At 39.3% G+C, this 24,734-nt stretch overlaps 1 protein-coding gene across 4 annotated transcripts in view; it reads right to left on the reverse strand.

The window, feature by feature from the left end:
- Positions 1-21,336, reverse strand: part of LOC144986903 (uncharacterized) — a 68,463-nt gene extending 47,127 nt beyond the window's left edge. Inside the window, exons 1-4 of one of the 4 annotated variants that reach the window (XM_078935588.1) lie at positions 19,912-21,336; positions 14,027-14,320; positions 10,902-11,330; positions 2,327-2,749 (exon numbers count right to left, since the gene is read on the reverse strand). In XM_078935588.1, the coding sequence (XP_078791714.1) occupies positions 2,327-2,749; positions 10,902-11,330; positions 14,027-14,320; positions 19,912-20,083 (1,318 nt within the window). In that variant the 5' untranslated portion in view covers positions 20,084-21,336. Of the gene's footprint in view, positions 1-698; positions 2,750-10,901; positions 11,331-14,026; positions 14,321-19,911 lie in introns of those variants that run through there. The other 3 variants (XM_078935585.1, XM_078935598.1, XM_078935590.1) reach the window with 3 other exon arrangements.
- Positions 21,337-24,734: the final 3,398 nt, after the last annotated feature.

A 24,734-nucleotide genomic window follows, 5' to 3' on the forward strand; every position in this document is an offset into this window, starting at 1 on the left:
GCCTCATCTCTGACGGAGATGAGTCGGCCTACAGGAGTGAAATAGCCAGGCTGGTGTCATAGTGCAGCGCTAACAACCTGGAGCTTAATGCTCTGAAGACAGTGGAGATGACAGTGGACTTCAGGAAGGCCCCAGCCCCCCTCCCCCCTGTCATCCTCTGTGACTCCCCGGTGACCTCTGTGGAGTCCTTCTGCTTCCTGGGAACCATCATCAGCCAGGACCTCAAGTGGGAGCAGAACATCAGCTCCATCACTAAGAAGGTCCAGCAGAGGATGTACTTCCTGAGGCAGCTGAAGAAGTTTCACCTCCCTGAAAAGATGCTGGTGGACTTTTACACCGCCATCATCAAATCCACCCTCACATCCTCCATCACAGTCTGGTTCGCTGCGGCCACGGCCAGAGACAAGGCCAAGCTGCAACGCGTCATCCACTCAGCAGAGAAGGTGATCGGCTGCCACCTCCCGTCTCTCCAGGAGCTGCACATCTCCAGGACCTGGAGGCGGGCAGCCAGGATTGTAGCCGACCCCTCTCATCCAGGACATTATCTCTTTCGGCAAAAAAACAAATACAATTTAAAAACCAAAACGGTACAAAGGTGAACCAAACCAAAAGTGCCATACCGAAACGGTTTGGTACAACGACGTGTACCATTACACCCCTATTACTTGACCTAACAAAGTATATAGTGCAGTCACTACTTTGGGTTTAAATGTTTATTAAATGTTCACTGATCACATTAAGTGTTAGAATTAAAGATGTATAAAAAAACATTTAAACCATAATGAAGACATTCAAGAATTAGCTCTAATGACTCAAAAAAAACAACTCATTTCTATTTGCAGGTACATCTAAAACAATTCATTTTGTGAAAAAGTTGTACATATTTTGTCAGCAGTAAAACTCTTTGTATAATATCATCACACAAAGATTCAAATGTATTGATCCATTACTTTTTTTGCTTTTGATGTAAAGTTGAAAACCTAAAAAGAATTCCTAGAAAGTAAGAATATCATATTATAACAATAAATTAGTAGAAAACTTCATTTCTACACATGAAATACTCACTTGTGCCTCCCTGTAATGAAGTTACTTCATCAATATGGTATGGAGGCTATCAAATTTTTCCCTCCTGTAAAATAAAGTCTTTGACTGTGGTGCAGAGGTTGAGGTGTCGACCTCTTATCAGAAAAGTTTAGAATTTAGAGTTTACACTAACTCCTTTATTACATTGTTTGTAAAGAGAAAGTCTTGTGAGTTCTCATGTGTGTTTTGAGATTAGATAGTCGACCAAAACCTTTATCACATTCTTTACAAGAAAAAGGCTTTTCTCCTGTGTGAGTTCTCATGTGTGATATGAGACCAGAACCATCACTAAAACGTTTTTTACATTCTTTACAAGAAAAAGGCTTTTCTCCTGTGTGAATTCTCATGTGTCTTTTGAGATTAGATATGCGACTAAAACTTTTATCACATTCTTCACAACAAAAAGGCTTTTCTCCTGTGTGAATTCTCATGTGTGCGTTGAGAGTAGACACATCGCGAAATCTTTCTTTACATTCTTTACATGAAAAAGGCTTTTCTCCTGTATGAGTTCTCATGTGTTTGTTGAGAGAAGATGTTTGATTAAAACTCTTACTACATTCTTTACAAAAAAAAGGCTTTTCTCCTGTATGAATTCTCATGTGTGTTTTGAGATTAGATATTTGATGAAAACTCTTACTACATTCTTTACAAGAAAAAGGCTTTTCTCCTGTATGAATTCTCATGTGTGTTTTGAGATCAACTTTATGACTAAAACTTGAATCACATTCTTTACAAGAAAAAGGCTTTTCTCCAGCGTGAATTATCATGTGTGATTTGAGACTAGATATTTGATTAAAACCTTTTTTACATTCTTTACAAGTAAAAGGCTTTTCTCCTGTGTGAGTTCTCATGTGTGTTTTGAGAGTAGATATTTGACTAAAACTTTTTTTACATTCTTTACAAGTAAAAGGCTTTTCTCCTGTGTGAGTTCTCATGTGTCTTTTGACATAAGATATACGACTAAAGCTTTTCTCACAGTCTTTACAAGAAAATCGCTTATCTTCTGCATGGATTCTTGTGTGAATTCTGAACAGAGATATGTTACAAAAGCTTTTACCACATTCTTTACAGATATAACATTTTTCATCAGACCCAGTTTCCATGTAGTCAGATGGGTTAGTAATTATTGTTGAGTTTTTACCAGACCTGATAGAGGAAAGCCTCTCTTCTTTTGGAGATTTTTTACGTTTCTTACCCAAACTTGGCTTCTTGAAATTTTTTCTAACATTGGAGTCACACTGACCTGCTGACATGTGAGACCTGTCCACACTTTGGACATGACTTCTGTCTCTTTTCTTCCTCTGATCTCTGTTCTGTGGGTCTGTCTCTTCATCTGTAGTTGATGTTGATTCTTCATATTTGTTTCCTTCTTCATCCTGACTATCAGTTACATTAAAACTCTGCTGATTGTTTAGATCTGCTTCACTTTTCTCATCTTCCTCATAAGTAGGAATCTCCATCAAGGTATCAGTCTCCTGCTTCAGATCAATCTCATCTTCATCCTGACTGATGCAAAGTTCCCCTGGTTCCTCTTTCATCTGTGGAGGTTCTGGTTCCTCCTGTTCCTCTTTGGTTTGTGGACATTCCGGTTCTTCTTGTTCAACTCTGAAGTTCCTCTGCTGGATGCAGAGATCTTCCTCTTCAGTCATCAAACACTGGGGGAAGCCTGCAGAAATACAAGTAGAGGCCCATTTATATGTTATGGTGACTTTATGCATTTTTAAGTACCAACACAATTTTAAATGGAATCATTCAGAATATGCACAATAAAAAAACTTTTAATGTTTTAAAATAAGTTTCTTGTTTTCTTTAGCACAACAGTATAAAACTGTCCTCTACACCTTCCCCCTATAAGGAGAGCTGTTTCAGTCAATAACTTGTAGTCTGAACCAGTTAAAGATAAAAAATTTTGATTGATTGATTTTTGATTTATGTCAAGCACTATAGTCAAAGCAATAAAGAATTTATACATTACAGTAATGTTGAAATCCATAGTTTAAAAAGACAGAAAATAAAACAAAACAAAAAAGTCAATTAAATCACATTTGCTTAATTAAATACAGTGATTTTATTTGTTTTTTTAAGGAAATTAAATTGCAGATAAGTAATTCATAAATGGTATAAACAGGTCTTTAATGTTATAAAACTGTATACTTAAATCATGCTGAGATAAATAGGACAGATTTACTAGAAAGTGGACGGTGGGATTGACAGAAAATGTACTTTTAACCTGATTCTGTCTCCAATTATTTTGATATGAAATTATAAAAAGCAAAACAGTCTGAAAACAAATATAATGTTTTAGATTCTTGTCATTATTGACAGTAAAGATGCAGGCATCTATAGTAAATGTTTGACTCTGAGGCTTATTTCAGCCCAACACCAGCTGTGTTATGTTAGGAATATGCTGCTAATAAAGTAACATTCACATGTCTGTTATTGTATTCATTTTATTTAGAAATCACCTCCAGGACCAAGGTCTGGGGCCCCATCAATCGGGGTCAGAAACTTGCCTGTGGTGGTGTTGGTGGGTGTGTTTATGTGTGCGTGTTAGCCTGGAGGTGATGCTGGCAGCACAGACAGTAAAAATGTGTCAAAATGGACGAGCATGAAGATTTGATGTGAGAACTTGTAAAATAGAATGTGGCAAACCAAAAGTCTGCATCTGTGTGTGAAAATCTTCTGCTGTGAAGTTTGAAAAATAAAATTACAACTGACAAATTACCATCTGCATGTGTTCATTAGAGTTACAACCTCAAATCAGTCATTTCAACTGCTTGAATCTGCTGCTGTGAATCACAGCACACTACAACTGATTGAACTACAAATACATTTCAAGAGAAAAAAAAAAGATGTTTTTTTCCTGACTTTTAATGAGAAGTGATCTCTTGAGGTGTAAATGGAGACACGGCAGAAAGATGGCTGCCAAGAGACCGTTGTCAACAAAGTGCAATACCTGAGGAAAGACCATTCTGTAAAAATCAACTGAAGACTCGTCAGCATATTCATGCTACAATCAATAATTGTTGAAAAAAGTCACTATTTATTTTATTGTATATATTTTTATCAAATTTTAATAGAGAAATGACTTATAACAAAGATGCTAAATAGCTCGGAAGATACTGAAGCTATTTTCACCAAACTTTCTGTACTGACTAATCATGACCCTGTTGTCCTACTACAACAAAGATTACTGCATGTCAATCAATTACTTTTTTTATTCAAAATTCTTAATAGCTGTAAAAGATACCGTGGCTTACAATGTAATGTTCTGATATAATTTTTTTTGTCAATAGCCTTAGTTTCATGGGCAAAATATATTGCTCGGATCAACGGTTGGATTTAAATTTAACTGTGTTCATGGGCCCAGAAAAGCTTTTTCCGATTAGAACAAACGTACACATGGTCACACTTTAGGTCAGAATAAATCATTTGCGCATCCCCAGTAGTGTTGAAAATACCGGAAGAGAAAATGAGTCCCGGTGTAAACAAACTGCCACACAGTAGATAGCTGGCAGCTCTTTAATTTACAAGATTATCTTCAAAACATCCTCTATTATCGTTATGGTTTATGAATTATGAAGCACCTGTTAGATTAACATTTTATTTTTAATCCGTGTGGTCAGTACGTTTTTTGTGGTTGAACGGAGTTAGAAGTCAGGGTTATGAGTGAGTGGGCTAACATGCGCTAACAACATTAGCCTTGTTTAAAAAACATAAAATCCATGTGGGAAATGCAACAATCTGCATCTTGCCTGCACGTAAATATGTGGGAATAACAGCAGCCTGTCCACAAACACAGAGCTATCACTCCGGCTGCTCTGCTCAGAGACACAGTTCGGTCGCGCGGAGCAGCCGGTCGGTCCTGTATGTGCTCCAAAGCTGGAGCACCGCACTGTCTATGCGTGATGTAAACCAGAGCAGTAGTGACACAGGATCGCAATGAACTGTTTACATGCAACACGATCGGATCAACAATCAGCATAACCCACCTATCTCCATCGGAAAGAAAATTGATCCGAACTAATCTGATCGGGGCCAAATATTCCGAACGACGTGTTTACATGACGTGTTTTTCTTCCGATCAGGCCTTCTTTCGATTACTTTAGATAAAAGTAATCGGATAACCTTTTACTGAGGCATCTGATTGGTCAGTTTAGAACTTGAAAAAATGTCAATAAAAAAAAATATTATCCTCCTGAGAACCGAGGAAAAAAAGTGTCTTACAATTTCTGTTTTTTTGTGATTTCCTATCCATTTGGGCCTAAATAAACACCTTACAATTTCAATTTAAAAAAAAAAAAATTTATTTTAATTTCCCAACACGTCCACTGTAGAGGACAACAGAACGATATTTCTGTGAAAATAGAAGTCAATTTGGAAAATCAGAAAAAAGGAGCAGATTAAATCTTTAGAGTGATATTTACCAAAAAACATTAAATTTTGTTCTAAAACAATAAATTCTGCATCACTCTTTTGTTACTTGTTGGACCATCTGCTACAGAGGAAGATCGACCGGTAAATTGAGAGCTTTGTTTTTCGGCTCAGCTCTCTCTTCACCACAACGGACTGGAACAGCAACCGCATAACTACGGACGCTGCTCCGATCCGCCTGTCAATCTAATGCTCCTATCTTCCCTTACTCATGGAGAAGACTCCAAGATATTTAAACTTATCCACCTGGGGCAGGGACACTACCCACCGAGATATGGCAAACTACCTTTCTTTGGTCGAGAACCATGGCCTCAGATTTAGCAGTGCTGACCCTCATCCCGGCCACTTCACACTCTACCACAAACCACTCCAATGCATGCTGGAGGTCCCGGCTTAATGAAGCCAACAGGACAACATCATCTGCAAAGAGCAGAGATGAAACTGTGGTCCCCAAACCAGACCCCCTCCGGCCCCTGCCTGTGCCCTAGAAATTCTGTCCATAAAAACTATGAACAGAACCGGTGATAAAGGGCAGACCTGCTGGACTCCAACGTGTACCGGGAACAGGTTTGACTTACTGCTGGCTATGCTAACCAAGCTCTTGCTCCGGTCATGCAGAGACCGGACGGCCCTCAACAAGGCTCCCCGGACCCCATACTCCCATAGCACCCTCCACAGGATACGGGGGACGCGGTCGAACGCCTTCTCCAAATCCACAAAACACATCTGGACTGAATGAGCGAACTCCCGCATTCCCTCCAGCACCCTAGAGAGGGTGTAGAGCTGTTATACTGCTCCACGACCAGGAAGGAAACCGAACTGTTGTTCCTGGATCTGAGGTTCGACTATCGGACCGACTGTCTTCTCCAGTACTGCGCATTTAGACTTTCCTAGAGAGGCTGAGGAGTGTGATTCCCCGGTAGTTGGAACAAAACTAGATCAAAAACAGATCCTCAAAAATGTTATCAATGTACTGTGAAAAGTACGAGTTTGAACTCCGGTATTCACAAACTTTGGCGTCATCTTGATAGGCAGGGTGCCCTGGTAGCACAGGTGTAAACCTGTTATGATGGACGTTTAAAAAACACAAAAAAATCAAGTTATTTAAAAAAATAACAGTTATTTCTTCCTGAATCTCATCCTTTTTTATCATCTGAAAGCTCCAAATCTGAATCTCTCTCAACTATCTGGTATAGAATCCTCTCTGCTTCACTTTCTCGTTCAAAAATCATGTGCAGCCATTAAATACATTAAAATGGTCCTCTACAGTGGACATTCATTAAATGCCTGCCGTTTTAAAACTGAAAACATGAAACTTTTTTCAGATCTAAAAATATTGTTCCTAACATGTTTATGACCAAGAATATATATAATTATCATGGTAAAAATAAGGAATAGATACAGAATATTTGACTTGCCTTTCACCTTTCCATAAAATTAGGTAAATGGCATGGAAGCCATCTTTGTAGAGGTAAAACTTAAAGTTCCCAGCATGCAAACTCATCACATGACACATCAATGGAAAGCCCAGGATGTTGTCTACAGAGAAGAATAGGATTCGGAAAGGTATCTCTTAATTCCTTAAAAATATACAGGTAAACAAAATGTCCATTATAGAGGACATAAGTGAATGGGCCGGGTCTCAGGAGGTTATGAAAAAAACTAAAATTAGCAACAAGATATTAGGAAAAATGTTTCACAACAAGAATGGTAATTCTGTCTATTTAGAATGATTGAGTAACAGCTGCCTATTTTTCTATAGAGGTCTATTGGAGTTTGGCGACAGCAGCTATTTGGAACAGGAAGTACAGGTAGTTGCTGTCGTACATTACACAAGTAATGTATGTTGTGGCAGCATTTATATGGGTTAGTAGTAGCAACACTGAGTGAATGGACCCCATAGGGGGCAAAAAAGTTATTGGGAGAAGAAATTATCATTTTTTCCCCAACTCTAAAATACAAACAGACGACAGATCAAAGTGCTACCTTTTGTCCCCCTCCCCCCGCATTCCACTGTCTTTCCCTCTGTGTGTCCCAGGTTGTTGACCCTTGATATGTATTGTAGTGTTATGAAGTTGTGTGGTCAACATTTCTTTAGATTGCTCAGGAAGGTTTTCCTTAGGGCTGTGACGATAACCGCATCACCGCACTTTTTTTAACGCACTTTTTCTTTTACTTTTTGCATATGGTGTGTGTTTGAAACTGTAATAAACACATTAAACGCATTCATCTTTGCTGATAATTTCCTTTTTCTGCTAGTCCTGTGTTCAGACTTTCCTCCTTTATTTCAAACTGTTGTCTCCTTTTCTCCCACCGCGCGCGCGCTCTCAATGTCTGCCTCTGCGCTGCACGTGACACACGGCTTCCTTTACAGTTACACAAACAGGCGCGCGCTTTCAGAAGCACACATCCTTATTCTAAAACAGAAGTTTCCGTTTCGCAAGGAAATACAACAAATTTACTGCTTTCTAATTATTCATTTCCACATTTCCATTGTATTCATTTCCATTACAAGCTGCGTGCGTTCTTAAGTGCGTGACACGACCGCCCACCGAAGGATTTTGTGTTGGGGGGGGGGGGGGGGGGGGGTAATAACTGTCCTCCTTCACTCCGTAACACCAAACATGAACGCGCGCTGTTAGATTTCCATGAATATCACTACATGTTTTCTTTGGGAACTATTTTTGTGTTTTTGCGGTGTTGAAAAATTCGACACCGTCACAGCCCTAGTTTTCCTACTGGTTTTATGTGTTAAATTAGAGACTCTAGACTAGGGTTGGGCGACGTCCCTTAAATTGGCCGTTGACGATGTTTGCTGTCAACCATCGGGATGGACGATGATATCGTCGTGGGGGGGGGGGGGGGGGGGAGTATTTTTAATTTTTCGGTCTTATATAATTGCTATTCGTTATTTTACTTTATTACTTTATTTATTTTATTTCCCAACTAATGACTCATCCGCGATTATCCAGTATAAACTGAGGGAAGTGACTTTAACAAAAAAAGTAACAAACAAACTAGAAAAGAAATGGTCGGCTCCCGCACTTAACTAGTCAAGTGGACCGGCGGAGCGCGGACTTACAGCTTTGTGTTTGAGTGGAAGGGGGGGGTGCTTTGTTCCATGAGCAGTTTGTGGGAGATTTACAACTGCGATCCGTTCCGCAAATCTAGGGGAACAGGCTACCGAACTCAGAACCGGGTCTAAAAGTGTGTCTGAGCAGAGGATCGTGAGCACACACACAGCGCTTTGGGGCGGTGTAAGCTTCAAAGCAGAAAGGCCGCTCAGTCCTTAGAAATCGTTCAAACAATAATCACGTGGATTTGTGTTTCGAGTCGTGTCCCGACTAAATAAAGGCTGATGTTATTCCCACATGTTTACATGCAGCCAAGATGCAGATTGCAGCGCCACCCAAAGCTAATGTTGTTAGCCCGTGTTAGCATACTGCTAATTCTGGCTTCTTTCCGGCTATGTTTTTCAACAGAAAAACAAAGAGCAATGACCGCACGGATTAAAAATAAAACGATGAGCGAAAAGGCGTTTCATAATAATCGTAAAATTATTAAAAGCACGTTTAGAAGATCGTCTTGTATATTACCGAGCTGACATACAAATGTATAAAGCCGCTCGGCAACATTGTTTTGTATTGAATTGTTACATTCAATAAAGTTTGAGAAAAAAATAGCCGCTCGGCGGAACTGATATCCGCTTCCGATTTTTCAAACCCTACTGCGCATGTGCGAATGATTTATTTCGACCGAAAGTCTGACCCATGTGAACGTTTGTTATATTCTGAAAACCTTTTTTTGGAACCATGTACACGGTTGGATTCTAATCCGACAATTGGTCCGGTCAAAATATTTTTCACATGTAACCGCGGCTTATGGTGTCCACTCGCAGCGTGGCGGGGCGTGGCATCACGATGGTGTCTCTCCATCGGGATGTCAGTCACCCATCACGATGGACGATGGTATCGTCCATCGGCACAACCCTACTCTAGACTTGATGTTGGCTTCTTGTATTTTTTTCTTGATTGTTGAAGATAAAAAAAATTAAATCTACAAGTAGCATTTAGCGGGCCCAAGCACGTGGGCACGCCTGGCATGGGCGACCGCCCTGCGAGCAACGCCCTGCTTAAGCCGTTTCATGTCGTTCTTCCTTCTGTATTCTGGATCTGCAAGCTACTGTTAACATGACAGCAGTCAGTAGGTGGAGGTGGGGGGGCTGTAATCTTTTGGCTTTAAGGACAGAGACTTTTGCATATAGCATAAAAAAAAAAATTCTTCAACCGAAGCCTTGTTTAGACCCGATCATTTTCTCACCAAGAAGAAAGGTATTTTCAGATTAAAGAGTTGTCAATCGAGCAATCATGATAATTACTAACACTGTACCTAAGGATGAAAAAATGGAACTGATCTAATTTCCACTACAATGTCTAGACCAGTGTCAGCTATGTCTGATAACTTGGCCAATTAGCTGGACAGGGATATTGCAAAGTGCACTTTGTGACTCTTGTTGGGTTTTGGTCTGGAAGAAACTGGATCAAATGGTTCTTTTAGTGTTAAAGGTTCCAGACTCTTGATCTCCACTGAAGCTAGGAGTATGAAATGTCATTCCACAGACAAACCATCAACAAAATGATCCGGATGCTGCTGAAGTTCTTATGGAGGTGAAGCAAATCTCAGCAGAGATGAAGTTTTTCTAAACTGAAATCACTGACATTAAACAGCCTGAACATTCATGGAGCTGAACTGGACACAGAAAAACCTCCCTGTTGTGTTTTCAACCACCAATGAGGAGCAGTTTGATGAAGATGAAGCTGCACTGGAGGAAGAATCAGTCCAGAAAAGATGGAGAACAATTCTGACACTAAGCAGTTTTTCACTGATGTGTTCAGGTTTGAATCTTTTCTGTCTGCAGATCCATGAGCAGGACCCTGTCTTTGGGTTTTAGCTTGAAATGTAGTTTTGGAAATAGAAGCTGTCTGAATGTCTGGAATTGGAGACATGGAGACATCAAAGAGGTTTAGATGGGATTTTGGGTCTGACAGAGAAATCTGCTGAAAAGAACTGAACTACAAACTTAGAACCACAGACGACAAAACAGATTGTACTTTTTTATCTGCTAACAATTTTCTCTTTGATCTGTTAAGGTTTCCTGTTTGTCGTTAGCTGGAGGGACTAACTAAGATCATATGATTTGAAGAATGTTGTCGGCTGCACTGACCAACAATGTCTCTGTCTTTTCAACTGGAAGGGAAAGAAGAGACTCTTCCAGGACACGCTGTTGATGGACTGCATGTTTGGAGAGCTTGAAGCTCAAGATAGAACCGTTGTTGAAGTGAACATACCGATAGTGTGGAGATGAAGATCAGAGTCACACTGACCTGCTGACATGTGAGAGCTGTCCACACTTTGGACATGTCTTCTGTCCCTCCTCTTCCTCTGATCTCTGTTCTGTGGGTCTGTCTCTTCATCTGTAGTTGATGTTGATTCTTCATGTTGGTTTCCTTCTTCATCCTGACCATCAGTTACATTAAAGCTCTGCTGATTGTTTAGATCTGCTTCACTGTTCTCATCTTCCTCATAAGTAGGAATCTCCATCAAGGTATCAGTTTTCTGCTTCAGATGAAGATGCTCTTTATCCTGACTGATGCAGAGTTCCCCTGGTTCCTCTTTAATCTGTGGAGGTTCTGGTTCCTCTTGAATCTGTGGAGGTTCTGGTTCCTCTTTAACCTGTGGAGGTTCTGGTTCCTCCTGTTCCACTCTGAAGTTCCTCTGCTGGTTGCAGTCAGTCATCCAATGCTGGGGGAGGCCTGCAGGGACACAAACACAACAAGGAGCCTTTTATACGTTTCCAGGACTTTTGGGTTTTTTCAAGCATCAATAAACTCTGTAATCAATGGAAAAAATGTCTGAGGAGTCTGGAGGACCAGAAGAGACTCATTGAAACAATACATATAGACGCCATTAATTAATTAAATAAATGTGACATTAATTCTTTAAAATTTGAAATAAATAAGCAAAATTGTCATTAAAAGTGTCAAAATTTAATTTAAATTAAATGTTAAATGATTTACACGGGTCACATTTCTAAGTTGTTCTAATATTCTACATTCTATTCTATTTCTCCATCTGAAATTGACACAGTTTAAAGGGGAACTTTGTTTCAGGCTGATGGTTGAACTTCCGCCTTTTTCTGCCTTGTGCAATGAGATGAGAAGAGAACTTGAAACTTTGTTCTTCCAGTTTATTCTTCTGGTTCTAGAGAAGGAAAGTGCTGATTCCACTGGTGACAGAAACCAACACACAGTAGTGCCTGATAAAGACATGTCACTGATCACTCATGGATCATGTGTGTGGTTCCACCAGCACAAGCTATTGCTCCAGGTGTGTACATTGGAATGTGTACACAAGTGGTATCTGGACAGTTGTGGACAGATGTACACAGATATACACAACTGGACACACTGGACCTTTCATCTTCCTCATAAGTAGGAATCTCCATCAAGGTATCAGTCTCCTGCTTCAGATGAAGATGCTCTTCATCAGCAGACAGGCTGTAGGTAATGACAAAGTCCACAGTGTGTCCTCTGTTGTGAGCAGCTGTGGGACTCTTTTGAAATCTGTGAAGATTTTTTTTTTATTTGAAATGGTTTATTTCAAGCAATAAAATTGAAATAATACACAAAAAATACAATCATCAGTTATACATTCATACAATAACTAATCAAACTTTGGATAATTAAACATATTCATAAATGTTGCTTGAAAGGGAGTGGAAGGAAGCGAATTTATATAATCCCACCCCTGTTCTACCGTAAACATTTTATTGCATGATTTATCAATATGTGGATCCTTGCTTTTATCAGACAGAATTAAGAGTCTTGAAGTATCAATAAAGCACATGACAACGATGAATTGCTTAAATTGTTTTTTAAAAAAAATAACTTTTAGAAATCAACATGGCAATGAAGTATCCAAAATATATGCAGATTATGTTACTTATAAAAGTCATTGATATGATTAAAAAATAATACTATAACAGTAAAATAGACATTACACTGTTTCAGGAATTTTCATAGCAAAATTTGATCCAAGTATCAAAAGTTAAAAATATTTGCAAAATTATGTTACATTAGGAAAAATCCTGAATCAATTTATCAATTTTTTTGGAGCAAGTGAAGTAAAATCATTAAAAGTCAATCAATTTAACCATTTTCATTAATTGATTAACCATTTGTTTTATTATTTTTTTGTATTTTTATTTAATTTTTTTTTTTTTTTTTACATATTTTTATTATAAAGTAATGCTGTGAAGTAAAATAAAAAGGGTCCATATTTTGTCGATTGTCCAAGGTTGGCATTTCTTCTGCTGATTAACTGTAGTTCTTCTGGGTTTAAACAGAGTTTATAGTTCTCTTCAATATTATGTCTGCAGACATTAGATTAAGGTCCCTATCCTTCTTCAGCTGATATAAGCGGCGCTGAGTTGTGGTCAACTTGTCTGCAGTTCAGAACTCTCCGCTGAGTAATCAGGTCACTTCAAACTTTTGGAGAAAGTGATGAATCCGGCGTCATATTTCTTCAAATTATTTGGCTCTTTGATTTATTACTCCATGTTGTTTCAGACGTCCATGATCAAGCACTTCTCAATGTCCTTCATGGTGTTCACAACCAGAACCTTGGACCGGTCCGGCGGACCGAGTCGTTTGATGTAAATCCTGCAGCCTGTAACCCAAGTGTTCTCAATCTGCTTACACTTCCTGAGAAGCCGTGCATGTTTGGCGATTTCAGCATTCCTTCTCGTCAGATGGTCGTTCAGATAAGCAGCAGATCCTTTCATATTTTTACGCTGATTCATCAGAGCTAGCTTGTGTTTTTGATTCACAAACCTGATGAGGATTGCTGGTTTATCCGTCTCATTTCTCCTGGGGAGCGGGTGGCAGGTCTCGATGGTGTTGAGATCCAGGGAAATCCCTTTACACGTGAGAAATGATTCCACTTGGTGATCCAGAAACTCTCCACTGCTCTCCGTTTCAGGACTGCTAACACTATTAGCATTAGCAATGCGAACTCCAGCTGCATTTAGCTTTGCCCGAGGTTTGATTGGTACTCCAGTGAGAATGAGATTATTCATCCTTACTTGTTGTTCCACATCGTCCAGTCTTTTCTCCAGAATGTCGACCCGGTTTTCTCTTAAAAGTTTAGTTTTAGTGTTTTCAGTAAATGTTTCTTGTTCGGCCCAAAACCCAAAGCGTGTTTTAGATTTAGGCCGCCTGTGTGACGGAGTTTGACGCCCATGTAGTTTATAAAATTCATGATTTTTTGTGTGTAAAATGGACAAAAAACACAAAAAGAAGTCATCAAATTTCTGTGTGAGGGGAGAGAGGGGGTTACTCGCCCGGGTAGTAAGTTAATGTAGAACCACCACTGAGTGACAGACGGGTCCCCAAAAAGAAAAGCATGAAGCTCAAAGGGCTTCTCTCTGTCTTTGATGAAGGTCACATACCTATGTGGTGGAGCTGCAGCTGTGGTTTCCAGATGACATCCAACAGTCTGCGCTGACGACAGAGCTCCTCCTCGTACTGGACAATGGTTCCTTCACAGAGTCTGCAGATTTCTTCAGCAGCAGCAGCTAGTCGCTCGCTGATCAACTCTCTCAGAGACTGAAGGGAAGACATGGTTCCTGCTCCGATCTTCAGCTCCAACTGAACCCTCAAAACTGGTTCCGCCGGTTCCAATCTGAAGTTCCTTTGTGGGTTGCAGAGACTGTCCTCTTCAGTCAGCCAATGCTGGGGGAGGCCTGCAAAAGCAAAAGAAGACGCCTTTTTTATGTTTGAGGAATGTATTGTAAAAACGCCAATACAAATTTTACAGTCTCTTTCAGGATATTTGGAGGAGGAGCCCCTGAAGGACCATTGTTTGTAACGTAAACTTCCTTGTAAAGGCCCGTACACACCGGGACGGTTTTTACCATAAAAGAGAATAACAGGAGGGACCGCAATGCGTGTCACTGCGCATACCGTTCGTGCATGTTCAGTCTGCCATTAAGAAACTTGGTTTCCGCACTGGAAATTTTATGTAGTTAATATATGCATCGCGGTGCATTTTGGAATAGCGTCTACTTCGACTTTCATTCAGAAAAGTAAAGTGTATTTACTGGACATTTTTGTGATCCAACCGCAGCTTTTTTTCTGATTTTGGGTCGATCTCCCAGCTTCGTGAAACTTACAAGGTCATTAAAATCTCCCAAACCCCACCCTAAACATTGAGGAAACCCCCGGAATTCGATTTTACAGACTCAATTCTTTATAGAAACGTCTAGAAGAATTATGTTAATGAGTGCGACAATGGGCGATCATTTGCCAAAAGAGGCACATTATTATTTTTCTCACTTTTACAGTAAAACTGTACTACAAGAACAAAGTTAAACTGATCACTGATTTTAGAGAGTTGTAAGAAAATACCTAAAAAAACACATTTTTTTATTAAGAGTTGCCTGTTAATGTAGATACAAATGTTTGCTATTTACAAATTTTGTTGTTATTTAATTTAACCGTATGAAAGTACAGGCAGAATGTAATGACATTTTTTAACAAAATCCCATGTTCTGATTCCACCATGGTTTTTAAAAAGTTATGTATCAAAGCAAAAATACACCCACAAAGTAATTATTTATGCAAAAACACAATGCCATTATTCCCAGTTACTTCAGATCTCACTTATTACTTTTAATCTTATTGACATTTTTCTGTGAGTGGCATGTTTTGTCGGGACTCAAGAATCAACAAGACTCTTTCAACTTCTCTCTGCCAGGTGGGGTAGAGGCTTCATCTTCTCAGAGATTTTTAGGTAATATTTAAAGAAGAAATAGCAAATAAGAAAACTGTTGAAAGTTTTTCTTTTCCTGATTTGAGCTATTTTTGAATGAATGTTAGTCTTTTTTCAGATGGCTTCATCAGGGCTGCATGTAGATCTGTCAGAGGGAATCTTAGCAGCACTTCAATAGCAGATCTTCAATAGGAACATTTTTCAACTAAGCCAACTGAAAAAGAAAGGGTTGACATCTTCAAATAAGGATGTCCTCAGGTGGATGAGATGTTTAATCCCAAAAATTTCACCAGATATTACAGAGAAAAACTTGGACAGGCAGTGGAAGAAACTCCTTTGTGAAAAAGAAGATTATCGGAAAAACAGCAATCTTGATGAATGGAATTTGAGACCATAAATCTGTCCAAATGTTCTTGGCCAGCGGTCAACAGAAAGGAATAATTCTTTAGATACGGGAATATTTGATCCTTGACGATGTTAATAAGCAGTTAGCCAAAGAGGTTGTCCAGCTGAAAAAGGAGAGACAATCACCCAACAAAACCAAACACGCAGAACGGCGGAAAAAACGACAGTGAAAATATCAAGGAGTTACGTTCAGAAAAAAAGCATCTTGAAACTGAAAATGAGTCACTCACAGAAAAGATAGAAGAAGAAAAAATGCTGTAAAAAGGTTATCATCGGAGTCTAGCAGATTAAAATCAAAGATAGCACGCTTCCAATTTGAAGCAGAAGAAAAGGAGCAATGCGAGGGATGTACAGTGATCCCTTGCTATAACACGGTTTCGCTACTTCACGGATTTGCATTGTGTTCTGCATTCTGATTGGCTAAAAAGTCACTCCGCTTCTTCTCAACCTGTGCGTCAATAACGTTGCAGTTTAATATGTACACGTACCTAAAACAGCTCGCCAAATTTACATTACGTTCGTGCAAATTCTCTTGATGGTGGCATGTCGGTGTATAAGGATCTTTTTGCAAAGCAGAAAAAAGAGCGACAACTGCCTATCACTATGTTCTTCTCCTGAACAAACACAGCTGCACCGCGGGCTTTAAAAGAAGAAAACACTGCAGAGCGGAGTCAGGATGCAGCGGCTCAGTCTGTAGAGCAGTGAAATACACCTGAGTCACTATTTGTCCCACTGTATTTTGTATTTTTTTTCACAATCATTTTAAATTTTCTCCCGTTTAATCCAATCACTCGGGTCGCGGTGGGCGGGGCTAATCTCCGCGATTTGAAGCCTTCTGTTTACATTGATGATTAAAATTATTATTTGACAGTACAGAAATTCTTTGTTGAAAAAAATGTTTCTAAAGTACTTTTATTTCTGAAACAAATGCTTGAGCCTGTAAAATGGTTTGTTCTTTCTATTCAATTTATAATAGAGGATTTAACTGTTTAATAAATGTAAAAAAAAATAGAGGTTTCTACTTCACAGATTTTGTCTATCACGGGTTCTTTGTGGAACGTAACCCCCGCGAAAAACAAGGGACTACTGTAATTTGGAAAAGTCTGTCAAGGAACATCTTCCTGGGGGGAAATTTTGGGATGCAGGACAGCATGTGAGCAGCGCAACTAAAGCAGCTCCAAAACACAACAATAATCCAGAAAGGATATTTGTGTGTTAGACTATCATGTTCACCATAGGCCTAATGCATCTGCTGTTACAAATGAAGCATATCTGATGTCCTCCTACTATAAGACATCAAAGTGGGTGTCTCAGTTATCTCCTGAAAAGCTGGAACAACTAGTGGGTGATGTAAGAAAAAGAAGAAAGGAGCTGGAGGCTAAATTCAAAGCAAGGGAGGCCAGTATCACAAAGAGCCATGAAGAGAAGCAACTAAAAGCAGTGGAGGCTTTGGCAGAAAGCAGGAGGAAACATTTGAAGAGAATTTCAAGAAGAAGAACTTGACTAAAATAATCATTGATGCAGGTCTTTGGAAATCAGAGAAAGATGATAGTAAAATGGAGAAGTGTGACAGTGATGCTGAGAGATTCAGAGCTCTTACAAATCAGCTTCATTTAAAGCAGGAAGTGCTACAGCAGGACCCCAGGGGAAGGACGGATGTTTTCATTGTGTCCAAAAAAGACAGTAGAGGGAAAGCTAGAAATAAGCCATGGACTGAACTTAAAGATAAGTTAATGTTTCTCATCCAATCTGCTGTGGCTGCAGGATCTTCTCACAGTGTCTCCAAGTGTGCCCAAAAAAAAAAGAACCATCCAGTCCTTACCAGGTAAAGGAGTATGCCACTCATTTGCAGATGATCAAATCTACATTGGAAAAGTTATTTCCCAAGTCCCTGGATTTCCATCCTGGTTTAATGTAATTTATGAAGGAGATGAAGCTGTGTAGAGCTACAAACTGATGGATGGAAGTCTGGAGATCATCATTGAAAGCTCCTGACTTTGGTTATTGAGTATTGTGGATTTTTGGATGATGGCTAATGAAACTAAAAAGAAAAGGTTTATTCACTTGAAATGTGTGTGTTTTACTCTCTAAAATTGCCTTAGAGAAGGAAAAAAACAGATTTTTAAATATTTAATCAAATGTACCAATAAATTAATTACCCGAATTATAATAATAATGGATTGGATTTATGCATTTTTCAAGACGCCAAAAGCGCTTACAATGTGTCCGTTATTCATTCAGTCCTCAATCATACTTGGTGATAGTAACTACTGTTGTAGCCACAGCTGCCCTGGGGCAGACTGACAGAGGCGTGGCTGCCAGTTCGCGCCTACGGCCCCTCTGACCATCACCGGAACATTCATGCACATCCACACACCAGTGGAGACACACTGGAGGCAAGGAGGGTGAGGGGTCTCAAATTTGCGGCCCGCGGGCTATTTGCGCCCCCCAACATGATATTTTGCGGCCCCCGCCTTAATATGAAGGTTTAATGTTACTGCAGCCCGCCAGTTTTAACGAATGACACTTTTTCATTGTCGTGCACGGAGATGACCAACCAATCACAGTGGAGTAAATGACTCTTGGGGGCGGGACAGTGATCGGGCTTGAAAGGAGGACACCTGACAGCCCCCTCCCCGGACCACATGAAGGAGTTCCTTACTTTCCTTTAGAACGTATCTATTCGCTCCTAATTTTCTAAATACATGCAGTCAGTGCTGAACTTTTCACTGGGTCTCACAGAACCGGAGGAAGGTTTAGGGTTTTGGTTACGGCGGCGCATCAAAGGGTTTATGCACGACTGTTACGGCAGCACACCGCTCCGTAACAGTCGGGTCAGCTGAGGAGAATCTGCAGCAAGACTGAAGGACAACAGACAGTTGGAGTTGTCCTTAACATTCAATTTAGTTTTAATATTCCTCTCCCCCTTAGTATGATCTGTGTTATTATATATTTATTTTACGATTATTTTAATGTTTTGTAATGCATGTAGCCTTTTTTATTGAATTTGTATTTTAAATTATTTTAATTAATCACTCAACTACAAAAACCATAAGGACACATGCCCCATAATGCATTGTTTTATAGTCTGTAGGGCAGCTTTCAGTCAGTTCAGTTTCCAGCTGTGTCCGGGTAGGTTTGCCCCTTGCTCCCACCCCTTTCTCGCAATATTTTTGTGATGATTGACAGTTGATGTTGGAGCAAAAACAAAAATATATGTCACACACCAGGTGATCTGCGCAGCGTTGAGTTCACCTGGGTGATCTCAAACACACTTATTGTGCATCTTGGCTGCACCTATTTGGTGTCCCAAAGATGGTGCTGTCAGTTTACCTTGTTGTTGCATTTTCAAAAGTGAAGAATAAAATGTGACACTGAATCTGAAACAGCACATTGTAATTTCTGCATCTATTATTAAAGTATTTATTCGTAATACAGTGGAAATTAGTAGATTTGGTTTGCATGTTGATTTACGGTATGCGCCCCTTAATTTTCTGGTTGTGCCCCTAAAATTATAAGTTAGGGGCCACTGTGCTCCTAGTGAAAAAAGTTAGTCTGGAGCCCTGCCAAGGACACAATGACAGTTTGGCTGGTGGGAGCGGGGATCGAACTGCCGACCTTTCGATCATTGGACGACCCGCTCAACCACCTGAGCCACTGTCGCCCCTTATAATAATTAATCCGTTAAAAAATGTAAAAAATTTGCTGAAACACCCTAATAATGTCCTGTGAAAATTGGAGTGTTTGGAGAAAAAATAGGGAAGATGTGATATCTAGAAGAAGAAAAAACATTTTTGTTCAATTTAATGTTTTGTTCCTGTAATTACCAAGTGTTCCCATTGATTTTTATTCACAAAACAATAGAAATCACTAAATTTTAATAACTTGCTTAATTTTAAGTCTATTGAGCCAATTTTTTCTTTAAATTTTGTTCAGAACTGTTCTATCATATGTGGTCACATTTTATCTGACTGGGCCTTAAAATCTTCTGGCTTGTGGTCCCTACTGTGTTAGGGAAAGGTCAGAACTCTGATATCCACTAAAGAAAACTGAGAGAATCAGCTGCTGATAAAGACTCAATAAAACCCAAATCTGAAGGAAAAATCAGTGAGAGATGAACTAAGGGGCTTCTCTGTTTCTTTGATGAAGGTCACATACCTATGTGGTGTAGCTGCAGCTGTGGTTTCCAGATGACATCCAGCAGTCTGCGCTGACGACAGAGCTCCTGCTCGTACTGGACGATGGTTCCTTCACAGAGTCTGCAGATTTCTTCAGCAGCAGCAGCTAGTCGCTCGCTGATCAACTCTCTCAGAGACTGAAGGGAAGACATGGTTCCTGCTCCGATCTTCAGCTCCAACTCCCACAAACACCGCCGTCCTCTTCACTGCAGCTCCGATCGATCATCTGCTAGTCTCACAATCACAGCAATCCACGTTGTCTTTCCGTTCAACACTTCTTCACTCATTTACGACACTTTGGAAAATGCTGAGAGTTCCCACACGAACCACGTATCGTCCTTTCTGTCCAAAAACCTCACAAACGTCCCAACAAAACACCACCGACCTCTCAACACAAGCTAACGCTGCTAGCCTGCTAACAAGCTAACGCTGCTAGCGCCTCGTGCTGTTCTTCTTTTTTGTTTGGCTAACAGCGTCATGGTGCTTTAGCGCCACTGTGGGTACCGGATGTTCTCGGGTTGCCGGATGTTTTCGGTGTCCTTCAGGGTCCTTCCAATGAGTTATATCACTAGAGGAGACATCACGTGGTTCCTCATGGGAGGCGAGCGCCGCCATCTTGGTGAAGTCAAGTTTTGAAGACCAAACCACTTTTATAACATTTAATAAAGAGCTCTGTTTTTGCTTTCAATCGCTTCATTATATGAAAAAGAAGAATGGCTTGAAATTGCTTAGTTTTGTTTAGAAATACAAACTTCACGAGTACCCCTAACTTAACTATTATTAGTCTACTTAGACTTTTTCTATGTTCCTTTATTTTATTTTACTTATGTTTTTATTTATTTGTGTGTTATGTTCATTGTTTCTTTTTTCCCCTCTTTTGTTTATTTTCTATGTCAATATGTTATATTTGGCAATGGTGACTGATCTTCGAGGCAATATTGATTACATCGTTATTGTTCGTTGTTAACGTTAATGTCATTGTTAATGTATGATACCGCAATTGTCAATAAAGTTTTAAAAAAAACTTAGCGACGTTAACTCATTGGTCGTGGCAACTTACAGCCAATCAAATAGTGTGACGTCATCATTGGTCGAAGGACCCTGAAGGACCCCGAGAACATCCGGCAACCCGAGAACATTCGGTACCCACACCACCAGCTGGTCTGGAGTGTTGTCTGTCGCCCACATAATGATGTGGATGGTGGCATAAAATCGCCTTTTTCACCTTTACTGGCAAATAAAAGAAAAAGTGGCAGTTTTCATCAACAAAATTATGGTATGACTAATCTTTTTCGACCAGAAAAAGAGCGACCAAACTGGAGAAGTGGGAACGGGACGTGCTTTCCGGTTCCGGTGTGGGTACCGGATGTTCTCGGGCTGCCGGATGTTCTCGGGGTCCTTAACCTCGCAATAATCCTAAAAACAAAGGTTACTGGAAGTTCAACTCTAGTCTGTTAGAGCAGTGTTTTTCAACCTTTTCTGAGCCACGGCACACTTTAACCTTAAAAAAAATCCCGCGGCACACCAGCATCCAAAAATAAAAAAAAAACAAGGAGAAACTCATAGTCTGTATTGATCTACAGCCCCTCCACAATCTCACATGCATTTTTGAGAAAATTGTTGCAGAAAAAGCTGGAAACTGCAGCTGTTTTTTTCTAAAAGATGCAATAAAAGTTAAGTTAGAATATCTAAAAACAGTTTGATGTGTGTTCGTTGGTTTGAAGACGTTTAACAACAGATCTCCTTGTGCGCTGTCCCTCTCACAACCCAATGCATCATGGGAGATGTAGTGCATAAAACGGCCGGAGATCGCGTCTCTGAGCTTCATTGTTTTGTTCACTTGTTCCACGGTCTGACATCGGATTCTGTGGAAAGCTACACCGCTCAAGACGAGCTTTAGCTGGTATTTTTGTTAGAACTGAGCGACTTTATGAGCTAAATCGGGACAAGGAAGTGAAGACTTTAACCACTTCTGATTGGTCAGACTGATGACATGTGATTAAGCCCCCCTACAATGATTGGTGGAGACAGTTAAAGCGACGGGACTTTTCCAAAATACAGCCGGAGCTGCAGCTGAATCGCGGTATTGTACCGTTATTCTTATCAAAATGTCTTTAATAAAATAAAATAAACGCAAAGCAAAAGTATTTTATGATCTTTTATATTCCTAACTCCTCAGTGTTTTATCAGGGCCTGTTTGGATGAACAGAGAGCTGAAATCCTGGAGATGGGAAATGTTTTTAGATCAGTTAATGAGGGGAATTTCCCAAGGCACACTTGACCATCTCCCACGGCACACTAGTGTGCCGCGGCACACTGGTTGAAAAACACTGTGTTAGAGGATGAAGTTTATTCTCAAGCGATTATAAATGAAATCCAAAAGATAACTAAAGACAGACAGTTCACCTCTCAGAGGGAGAAATGGGAATTTTTAAAATTCAAAGCAAGACAGATTTCCATAACTCACAGCAAAAGATTGAGTAAAGATGGTAAACAAAAAGAAATGGAAATTATCAGAGAAATTAACTCTATTTGTTGTAAATCTCTATTGAGTGAAGGTGAGAAACAGCAACTTTCATTATTGCAAACCTCGCTGGATAACATGTACGTCTCTAAAGCCAAAGGTGCTTTCATTAGATCCAGAGCTAAATGGGTTGAAGAGGGAGAGAAAAGTTCAGCTTACTTCTGTAGACTAGAAAAAAGGCGACAAGAGAAAAATGCTGTTAACAAATTAGTAATTAATGGCAGGGAAAGTACAAATATGGAGGAAATTAAGAGAGAAATTTTCCAATTTTACAGCGGGTTGTACTCTTCCTCTTTTTCATCTCAGGATGCTGATCGCTTCTTTAATCACATCAAGGATTTGGCTCCTAAAGTAGATAAAAACTTTAAACAAGTGTGTGAAGCAGAAATCACTATGGAAGAAGCAGAAAAAGCCATGAGAAGTTTAGCTTTAGATAAATCTCCAGGATCTGATGGGCTTACTATTAACTTTTACAGACATTTCTGGGATCACTTGAAAGAGCAGTTTCTGTTGGTCATAAAGGAAATTTCTGAGTTGAACATCCTTCCATCCACCATGAAGCAGGGCGTCATCACCCTGATTCCTAAACCTGGGAAAGACGCCAGACTAATTGATAATTTGAGGCCAATATCCCTCCTTAATAGTGATTATAAAATTTTAACCAACATTTATGCATCTAGATTAAAAACAGGACTGAATCAGATCATCTCAGACACACAATCAAGATTCTTAAAAGGACGTTCAATTCACATAAATATCCGGTTAGTTCTTGATCTGATTGACTATAATCAATTAATTGAAGATGATGGCTTCATTTTATTTTTGGATTTCTTCAAAGCCTTTGACACGGTTGAACACAAATTTATGCTTCAGACTTTAGAAATATTTGGATTTGTATCTAATTTCATAAGTTTTGTTCAAACAATCTATAACGATACAAACAGTGTAGTTATTTTACCAAATGGCATTTCTCCCAGGTTTTTAATTAACAAAGGAATTAAACAAGGCTGTCCAATTTCACCGTTACTTTTTATAACAGCAACAGAAATGTTATCAATACTTATTAAAAACTCTGGTTTCAGTAAACTCAATGTTCTGGGAGAACAGTTAGCCATCACTCAGCTGGCAGACGACACGGCCATATTCATGAAGGACAGTCATCAAATACCAGAGATCATTCAGACCGTGGATTTTTTCTCTAAAGCATCTGCTTTAAAACTAAATCTCAGCAAATGAGAATTATTGCCAGTTCACCATTCTGATCAGTCAGTTCTTCATAACATTCCTGTTAGGTCTGTTGTGAAATATCTTGGTGTTCATATCACCAAAGACAGTAAAACAATGGAGGAAATGAACTTATGGAAAACTTTAGAAAAATGTAAAGCCAATCTAAACATGTGGTCACAGCGAGACATTTGTATTCTGGGCAGAGTGTTTTTAACTAAATTAGAATGTTTATCCAGATTCATTTATCCAGCATATTCACTCCCAATTCCTAAATCTGCAAGGAAACAAATAAACCAGGCCAATTTCAACTTCATCTGGAAAAACAAAACCCATCACATAAAAAAGGAACAATAATTCAGGATTACAGTGCAGGTGGACTTAAAGTTTGGATGGTATGATTAAAATAAATTGTCTTAGGTCTTTTCTGCAAAATGAAAGAAATATTTGGTTTCATATTCCTTCAAACATCTTTTCTCATCTAGGGGGCATTGAATTCCTTCTAAAATATGATTTTGATTACAGAAAACTTCCTATTAAACTTTCTACTTATCATCAGCAGGTGTTACTGTACTAGAAACTCATATACAAACATAACTTTAGTCCACACAATATTCCCATATGAAACTGTCGGTATGTTTTATGTAGAAACAAATCTTTATTTTACAAAATTTGGATTGATAACGGCATTTGGTCATTACTACATATTATGAATGACAATGGAAACATTGTCTCATTTGAAACTTTTTCCAGTAAGTTTAAATTGAATGATAGAAAACAATATAACAATGTGATCAAAGCAATCCCTCAGACTTTGATCCAAATGTCCTCCAGTTTGGTTCATAATGTTCAAATTCAGCTTCCATCCCTGTTGTTTGATGGTCGACCGGTTAATTCAAAACTTCCAAACTCATTTATACGATCTCTATTTGTTAGAGAACTGTTTCCAACATTTGACAAAAATCATTCTATGTCAGCATTACACAAGAGAGGAAATAAGCAAGTTAAGATCTCAGTTTATTAAATATCCAATTTTCCCAAAATACAAAGAAATC

Source organism: Oryzias latipes, chromosome 2 (genome assembly GCF_053564925.1).
Source record: "Oryzias latipes strain Hd-rR chromosome 2, Olatipes_Hd-rR_3.1".
In the NCBI taxonomy this organism is placed as follows: Eukaryota; Metazoa; Chordata; class Actinopteri; order Beloniformes; family Adrianichthyidae; genus Oryzias; species Oryzias latipes.